The 9238-nt window shown below is 48.6% G+C and overlaps 1 protein-coding gene across 1 annotated transcript in view; it reads left to right on the top strand.

The window, feature by feature from the left end:
* The first annotated feature begins 2093 nt into the window (after positions 1 to 2093).
* The window catches only part of APCDD1 (APC down-regulated 1), a 34236-nt gene continuing 27091 nt past the window's right edge, over positions 2094 to 9238 (top strand). The window contains exon 1 of the mRNA XM_060613240.3: positions 2094 to 2824. Coding sequence (XP_060469223.2) covers positions 2767 to 2824 — 58 coding nt within the window. The 5' untranslated portion in view covers positions 2094 to 2766. The remainder of the gene's footprint in view (positions 2825 to 9238) is intronic.

Below are 9238 nucleotides of genomic sequence, written 5' to 3'. Positions count from 1 at the left end.
CAAATTATTGGCTGGCCTGCTGGTTTTCTCCTTGTCTTCCTTCTCCTCCCCCTTCTCCTCCTCCTCCTTCTTCTTCCTTTTAATTAACAGAATCAAGTAATTATTTAACTAAATATATTACCTAATTTTTCTGCTAACATGTAATGAATGACCTTAACATTTTTCAATTACTGTCCACCCAGTGCTTATTCATAAACACACCAACCCTAACATTCTGTCCTGTTGCTTGCTTGTTTCAAATTTTCGCGGATAGGCTAGAAAAGCATCAAATGACCAGGAGGCATAGAGAAGCGAAACACTGCCTAGTATGTGTTCTTGGTGACAAGGCTAATGTTCTGCTTAAGCAGCCAAGTATGCTGTTTACATCATTTCCAACTGCCCAACATTCGTGAGGAAATCAAGTTCCTGCTTTAAACACGACTGACCTTTGGGCAACATTCAAATCCAACCAGTCATAGTCTGCTACCCAAACCTCGTAACAGGGACAAGCCAGAGACCGGGGGACAAAGTGAGCCCAGAGAGATTCAAGCCCAACACAAAATAATGCTGCTGCTCTGCCTTCCCTTCTCTCGCACACAGCTAGTCTTTCATCTTTGAGATTTGCAAACATTGGCACGTAACCCTCACAACATCCTTGTGAGCCAGGCAGGTGGTACATGTTATGATCCCTCGTATTAAAGATGGAAAGATGATAATGATGGTGATAAAAATTGAAGCACATCAAACAGTGTCAGCACTATCACATCAAAAGACTCATGGCTTTCTCAAAAAAAAAAAAAAGAAGAAGAAGAAGAAAGAAAGAAGGAAGGAAAGAAAGAAAAGAAGGGAAAAGTAGAAACTGTCAAATGTATTCTTATCTATTTTACTAAATTGTACGCCCATGCTAAGGTCCCACTAGTTTTGAAAGTCTAGAGCACAAGGAGTTGAATTGTTACATTGTTCAAAGGGGCAGAGAACTCTCTTGGGAAGTCAGGCATTCTTTTTAAGTGTTTTATTTATGAAAAACAGCAGCAGAGTCAAGAAACGGTCTCTTGATTCATCTGGTCCCGTGGCTGCTCCCTTATCCCAGTGTGAGGAGGAGGTGACATTTAGCCTAGGAGCCTGGTTAAACCTCCTGGGAGCTGCTGAATGGCCCGTGGAGGAGCTCCGCAGAGGAGGGACCTCCAGATAAATCAGGGAGCCCTGGCACATCAGCCCAGGGGAGCTGCCCTGTAGGCAAACAGCTTGTACCAGGGCTCTGGGGAATGAAGAAAGTGGAAGCCGTTCCTGCCTTTGGGTCTGTAAAATTGACCATACCCCCCAAAGGCCCACAGAACATAAATAAAATCAAGATTTGGGCTGGGAGAGAGGAGGAACCAGAAAACGGGCCTCCGTGCACTTTCTTGGAGATCGACAGCGAGTGTTTCTCAGAGATTTCTCCCGTGTTTCAACAAGTCATTTGCCTCCTGGAAGGCTGGCGGGAGGGGGGAGGGGGCGGGGGAAGCAAGGGCTCCTGCTGCCTACACCATTCGCTTCACAGGTTGGGGCTGTGACCGGGCTCCTTGCTCACCCGGTAGGACGGCCCGTTAAAGCGCACACTGCACCCCCCCAGGGAGTAGGCACTGCAGCCTCGCCACCCTGAGCAATTTTCCAGAACTCACAACTCCTCTTTTTGCAGTAACCTCTTGTCTCTCCTCGTCTCCTTTCTCTCCTGCGCGCGGACACACACGCGTCCACACACACACACACACACACACACACCCCAATCGTTGCAAGTGGACTTTTCTCAGACCCCCACCCCCCTCGCCATGAGCCCCCTAGCTCTACAGCGCCCTCCCCGCCCCTTTTCGGAACAACTTTCAAAAGTGGTGCCTCCACCTCTGGGGAGGGAAGAGAAAGAGTCCAGAGTGCCGGGAGGGGGGGGGGGGGGGGGAGAGACGGAGAACAGGGGGAGGCCGGGACTGCGAAGGGCACCTCTTTCCTGGCCTGCGAGTGCGCGGAGGCCGAAGAGGAGGAGATGGAGGGGGAAAGGGGCGCTGAGCCCAGGGCGAGGAGAGGGGGCGCCGGCGGGAGGGAGGAGGCTAAGAAACGGGAGGGGAAAGGAAGGTGGAGGGGAGCGGGAGGCGGGGAGGCGGGAGGAGGCGGGAGGAGGCGGGAGGAGGCGAAGGGGCTGGAGAGGAGGACAAGGAGGAGGCTGGAGGGGGAAGCTGGAGAGGCGGTGCCCCACCCGCCCTTTCAAGTCTCCGCGCCCCCGGCCCCCGGCGGCGGCCCGGGAGGCGGTGGCGCGGCGTCGCCGCCCCGACTCCTCCCCCGGCCCCTCCCCCGGCCCGCGGCACGGCCGCCCCGCCGGCGGCGCTCGGGAAATATGAAGAGACGCTGCAGCTGCGGCGGCGGTGGCGGCCACTGCAGCTCGGAGCGGCGCGCGGCGGCAGAGGCGGCGGCGGCGGCCGGGACGGGACGCGGACGGCCCGGGAGCCTGAAGGCCGGGAGCGCGGACAGGGCCGGGCCGGGCGCGCGGGGCCCGACGGCGCCCAGGGAGCGCGCGCCCCGCAGCCCCCGCGCCGCGCCCCTGGGGCATGGGGCGCGCCGCGGCCGCCTGACGCGCGGGGCCTGGGCCGGCCGCCCGTGTCCCCGCGCCGCCGCGCTCGCCTCGCCGGGCGCCGCCGCCTCGTCGCGTCCTCCGGGCTGGAGGCGGGGGGACAGAGCGCGCGCGGCGCCGCGGCCGTTCCCGGGGAGCGGCGTCCCTGGCCGGCGGGCGGCTCGCGCGGTCCCGGAGGAGGACTGGAGATGTCCGGTCTGTGCCGCCTCCTGCTCGCGTACCTGTTCCCGGCCCTCCTGCTTCACGGTGAGTTCCTCCGTCGGCGCCGCGGAACCCGGGCGCAGCCGCTGCTCCCACCCCCACCCCCTGCCCGCCCCCCATCCCCGGGAGGGGGGCTCGCGGGTTCCCCGGCGGCGCCCGGAGCTGGTTTGCGGCTGGAGCTTGCTTTCTGGAAGGGTGCAGAGCTCACACACAGACACCTTTTAGCTCCTGAATGGATTGCTTCAAGTTCGAGGGAAAACTTTTAGGCAGCCTGTTGGATTTTCAGAGTCCAGACTGTCATGAAATCGCAGGCTTGGCGATCCCGTCTCCAAAGTGTCACGGCGCCTGCCGGAGGGGCTCTTGATGTGGTCCAGGCTTTTGTGGGTCTGTAAAGCGAAACTGTGGTCGTTTAAGGGGGAAAAGCAGCCCGCGCGGGTTTCTCTGTGGCCTCAGAGAGGACTGGTGCCTCCCGAGGTGTGGCGATGGGGCTCTCTCCCAAGTGGACTGGGTGCAGTTCAAGGAGCAGGGGACACTTTCACGGCCACGGTGTAGTCATTAAAACCAGTCTGCTAAGGTTCTCCGGGACGGGACGCCTCATCTCCCGCATACTCTCGCTGGATGGTTTTGTTTCTGCGCTTCGTGTGCCACATTTTCTCAGGGGCTCCGGTAACCCCTTAGCCGGAGAACTCATCAGCGCTTTCAAAGAGTTCCAGGAATTGCCCTGAGAAAAATAAGGCAGATTTTGTGGTAGGTTGGTGTTGATGCTCGCTGCAGGCGGTGGCAGAACGCACTGTGCTGATTCAGAAATCCAGAGTGAACTTTCCCTAATGGTGGACACCTGACATTTCGGCAGAGCGTCAACGCGTGGCCTCCACAACCCCTGCAGGGCAGATGAGCACCCTCGAGGACACTCTGGGTTTCTGAGGATCTGCAGCAGGATGGAGCTTCAGAATGCATTGATGCATTGTTGCCAGCACTGAAGACCAAGCTGTGCCCCCCATCCCCCCCCTCCCCCGGCCCCCCCAAGATCTAGGAAGGGAAGAGGGGGAGAATCTAGGGGCTAGAAGTGGCTCTTTTCTTTGTAGTAGGGCTTCAGGGCAGACAGCTCCAGCCCTGCAGCCCTGCTAAGGTGTCTGGTGGGGCCAGACCTGCCTGATTGCCAAGGTGTGTACCCCGAGCCCCAGTGATCCCAGACTTTAAAAGTCAGGATGGAAGGCTTGCAGTTCGAGGGCCGGGGAGAGAAGGTATAATTATAGGGTTGCGCTCCTAGGCCCATCTGCTTAGAATTACAGAGCAGTTTTAATCTTTGGCTGAAACATGAAACAAATCAGAGCCAATGAACAGATCAAACAGCAGCTGCCACACACACCAGGGGGGAAAAAAAGGGTGAGAGAGATGAAACAGACAAAATTGTCCCCTTAAAAAAATCTGTTGTAATATCTGTGAGCAAAAATGGCAGTGTGGTCAAATGACTTTTGAAATGAGAAATTACTTGAGAGTTTGGCATAAACAGAATTTTTTCGCATAAGCTCATTGCCTTTTGCACTACAAAAGTGGTCCTCAGATGTGCAGTGCGGACCGTCTCATTCCCAACTTTCTCTCTCTCTTTTCAGAGGTGGGGGTTGTAATTACGGCCCCGCCAGTCCAAGCTGGGATAGTAACTAATAGTTCGTAATAAGAGCCCAAGTATATCCTTAGTGAGTATAGCCCCTAATCTCCAAACTTGAGTCCGTGTTGGCCTGAACGTCTTGGAATGAGCGATTTACCCAGACCCGGTGGTGCTGGGGAGAGAACCTTGTGGTGGGAGGGAGGAAGGAAGGGGCCAGTCTGCACTGTAACCCGAGGAAGGGGGAGGGGGGCAGACCCCGTGCTTGTGTGCACGTGTGTGCCTGTGTGACGAAGAGGATGTAAGATAAAAAAGGAGTTTGCGAAGTTTAATTGGATGACATTGATACCCTGCAAAAAGCTATCCGATTTCAAAGTGAATCTGCAATGGCAAAATTATTAACACTGAAGTTGCTCAAAGATCAACTTAGATCCTGCAGGGAGTGTTGGACCCTAGCACAAAAAATAAACAGATGGAATAGTTGTGCAATGCATGAATCCTTGGGATTTAAGAAGGGCTTGTCATAATTCGTTAGGATAGTGTAAAGCACCAAGAAGGAATGGAGTATGCTCCCTCTCCCCCTTTTCTTCCTGATTCTACCCGATGGAAGTAATTTTAACAGAAAATGGGTGTTAATCAACTTAATCCAGGAGAATGCCTTGATGAATGTGTCCTATTCTATAGTGAGGGGTTTTACAAGCATTTACAAATTTGGCAGTGACAGATGAACTTGATCATATATTTTAATAGTTATGAGTCTGAAGATTACCTGAGATCTCTTTAGAATGGCTTCATGATTTTTTTCCCTCGATACCTAGGCATTTTATTTTGCTAACCATAGGACATTATTTGTCTATTCATGGTAACTATTAGTAGGTAAAAACACATTTTCTAGAGTTATGAGTGTATTTGTGACCAACTTTAATAAATGTAGTTTCAGACATTTATAGATTGTTACACCTGCAAGTCACATTAATGAGATTTAAAAGGGCACAGGGCCTTCATGAAGATTCTGCGTGAGGATGCTGTAGAAACTATGATGTTTGGCCTCCAGTCTTTGTTCAGTTTGTTGGTTACTTTTATTTCAACTCATTGCAAGTCATAAATCACCCCCGGCTCCTATTGGTGAGTAAGTTAGGCTCCAGCTAGACTCGAGCCTGTTGTTTGTTTTTGCTGTTTTGTAAAGCTGTAAATGTAGTGCAAAACTCAAGTTCAAAATTTGATGGAATAAAAGTATACATGTCAGTTTTACTTTCTTCTCCTTCAGCTTCTGAAAACAATTGCATTTCTTAATCCAAAAAAAACCTATTGAATGTCACGGAAGAATGCAGCTGGAAGATGTCCATTATCACTGTTTTCTTTGCTTAGATGAAAAGCCACAAAAATCATTCGGCTCCAGAAACACAGATTAGCATGAGGTATTCCAGAATAAGTGGTGCTTTAATGCGAAGCAAAGTGCTGACTCTCTTTGCTAATGGAAACCTTTGATTTTAAGTTTTGGAACTGATGCTGGGGGAGATGTTCTATTCCCCAGAGCTGTTTACTTGTTCAGAATTCATTGACTTTTTTTGAAAGGTGAAGGCACTTTTGAGCCATTCCCTTTCATTCAAGCATATTCTAGCAAAACTTGAAACACACACACACACACACACACACACACACACAAAACCTGTAGATTTCCAAATGATACCTTCACCAACAAAATCTAAGGAAACCCTTAACTAGGGTAAGATAGGAATCTTTGAAATACCATTTTTCTGAAGACCGGTTTTGTAACCAAGAAAACATTGTGTTTCCTGCGCCCTTTCCCTGTTGGTCATAAAATGAAATCTTGAAAAGAAATATGACTCATTAGTACATAACAGGGAGCAAGGGTCTTAGATGTTAAATATTCTCTTGTGAAATAAATGGACTTGCTTCAAACATGTGGCCAGGCAGATCTATAATAGCCACATTTATTCTTTTTTCTCCCCAAATGAGAAGAGAATCGAACATTAAGTGGATGATATGACTGTGTAATTATATACTGCTTAGGGACAGACTGATGACAACTTGATGTAATCAATTAAAGTGGAGCATAGAACGTTTAAGACTAGAAACATAAAAAGAGATGTTAGTGATTGTATACATCTGCTGACAGCTAACACAGGAGGACATGTCTTCTGTAGAGTCTCGTGTATGTAGTTGAAGCACAGAACCTGCCACTGTCATCCACGCACAGCTTCTTGCTGTGTTAAGATTTTGTGCGTATAGATCCTTGTTTCCTTCTAATGCGGGAATAGAATTTTTCAGGAAAGTCACATGATAGGTATCTAGGTCAGAGAAATGATACAGTGCCACCCTAAAATCATTAAGAGTATTCTGTTCTGTGGGAGTTGTCCCGTTTCGTTCAGCTAACCACTCGTTCAGGAGGTACGTTTATGAGGTCCTACTCTGGGCCAAGAGGCCCTGCATGCTAGGGACAGGAGCTGTGAGGAGACGCACACTGCCTTTCCTGCAGAGCCCCAAAGAATATCGAAGGGCGAGGAAACAAAAGCAGAGCTGGGAGCGTGGCAGGCCCTAGATGACTGCAGTATTTTCCCTGCTGAGAATCGCCACAAACCACGCCAAACATACACGTACCACGTGCACACCACGCACACACTCCATGCGCACGCACCACACATGCACGCACATGCACACGACCGAGCTGAAGAGTACGGGTGTGGCAGCAGCAGTCAGTTTCAGAGGCAACATGCAAATTTCGCAGTCTGTGGCTCCAGTTCAACCTCAGTGTCTAGCCTGGGGACTGTGGCATTAGAAGAAAAGGACATCGAAAATTACCTCCTTTGCAACGACAGCTGAATGGAGCCAGGAATTTGAAATCTTGACTTTATTATAATATAATATCCTTTAGATAAAAAGGCTTAAAGATTGGCAAAGCAGCTCTTTTAGCTTTTGTCTCAAAAAACAATCTGGGATAAGAGTTTGGTAGGCACAGCTACCCACACGGTCGTAAAATCCAGTTTGTCTGCAATGCGTGCGTGCTTTTATTCCAGCACATGGAAAACTGTGCTGGGGCTTATCTAGCAGAATCCAGGGTAAAGCATACATTTACAGTAATGACTGCTTATATAATTGGGCTGGGCAATTTCATGGCCAAGTAATTACCTTCATTTAATCTAATCAGTCACATTTTATCTGCTTTGGGTTTTTACATATCACACCAGTTCTAACTTGAGAATACTTTCTCATTCTGGTTATCCAAGTAATATATGTCACGTTATTGAAAACAGGAGCATGCGAAATGAGCAAGAAAAGAATCGCTCAAAACCCTCTACCCAGAGACAACCATTGTTAATATTTTCACATTATGCTTATTTAGCTCTTGAAATTTTTTTGAAGCATTCAACCACATATTCTAAAGACTGACCTGATCAAAGATTGGTTCAGTCCCAGTGTGCTGGAAAATTGTTTCCTTCCCCACTAATTTTGCATTTTACGACACATAAAGCAGTTTGGAGCTTTTGGTTCTCAATCTAGATAGGGGAAAAACTCTGGAATATATCTAGAAAATTCAAAAATTTTAATATGTTACTGAAAAGTTGGCAATTTGGACTTGGGGTATACCTACCTTTCCTTTCATTTATAAACAATGTCCCATGCTTGAGAGAGAACCTCACAGGTAGTAGGCACTCAGCTACTTGGTGAATGAATGAATATTGACTTTCAAAACGCAAGTAGCCCCTGCTTCCTCCCCAAACCCCCACCCTTCACTCTTCTGTTTGGTCCCTGTCCCTGGATTGGCTTGCTTCCTGACAACACCGTGGGTTTAGGAACAAGGTTTGCCATGGATGACCGTAGGAGAGGTACTGTACTCATTCCCTCTGAAAACTATGCCAAGAACTGCTTTCTGAATGCATAATCTGGTGAATTCGGTGGTATAAACAGTCACCTGGTCCCATATGCTTTGTATTTAGGGTGTAAATCTCTGTGTAAGTGGTCAACCCTATGCTTCATTTTGGGAAATCTATGGTTTTTTTTATTGATATCATTGAGAGTTATCAGCCTCTGAACAGTAGACTGTTACAATTATGATAGTGGTTAAGGTCATTCTACAGTCATTTTGGATTACTAGTATAGAATGATTTATTCCCTGGGAGTAAATCATTTGTGTGTGTGCATGTGTGCGCACACACACGCACAGGCACACACGTGAATAAACCCTCCAGAGCTCCAGGGTCTCATTTAGTTCTCTAGAAATGGTAATCTGTAGAATTATATCCTAAAACCTTCAGGAATTAATTTTTTTTTCAATAGATGAATAATTTCCTTCCAGAATCTACTTTTTTCCCCCACACTCACTTGAAAGAAGTACGCATTTGTCATCATAATTTTATCTGAGCCCAGGCCAGGGAACCCCCCCCCCCCCCCCCCCCCCCAATGCTGGAGACCATTTTACGGTGAAGTCATTTTCCTGATTTGGACCTCTGCCGGACAGGGCACGATGCTGTGGAGAGCTTCCAGTTTAGTTGGTGTCGCAGACTGGCAATCTATATAACCCTTCGACTTTAGTTATTATTACCATTACTATAATTTTTACTTTTAAATAGATAAAAGGCACATATTACATGACCCACCCAAAGCTGCCTTTGGGACTGAATTCACAGTCACTTTCTTATTGTAGGGGTGTTGGTTTTTAATCCTTTGAGATGCCCTTTCCCTTGGATTCATTTGCAGCAAAAATCTTAATAAATGAGAACCCAATGAACTAGTCTTCTCAATTAGCCAAAATGTCTAGAATCCTCAGTTAACCAAATTGTTGATGTTACTTGCACCCACATTCCCACACACAGACTTTGTCACTCTTGTCT

The sequence above is a fragment of the Panthera onca genome, chromosome D3, assembly GCF_046562875.1.
Source record: "Panthera onca isolate mPanOnc1 chromosome D3, mPanOnc1 haplotype 2, whole genome shotgun sequence".
NCBI classification, from domain to species: Eukaryota; Metazoa; Chordata; class Mammalia; order Carnivora; family Felidae; genus Panthera; species Panthera onca.
The sequence above is the reverse complement of the archived record's forward strand: the minus strand, read 5'-3'. Positions and strand labels throughout refer to the sequence as shown.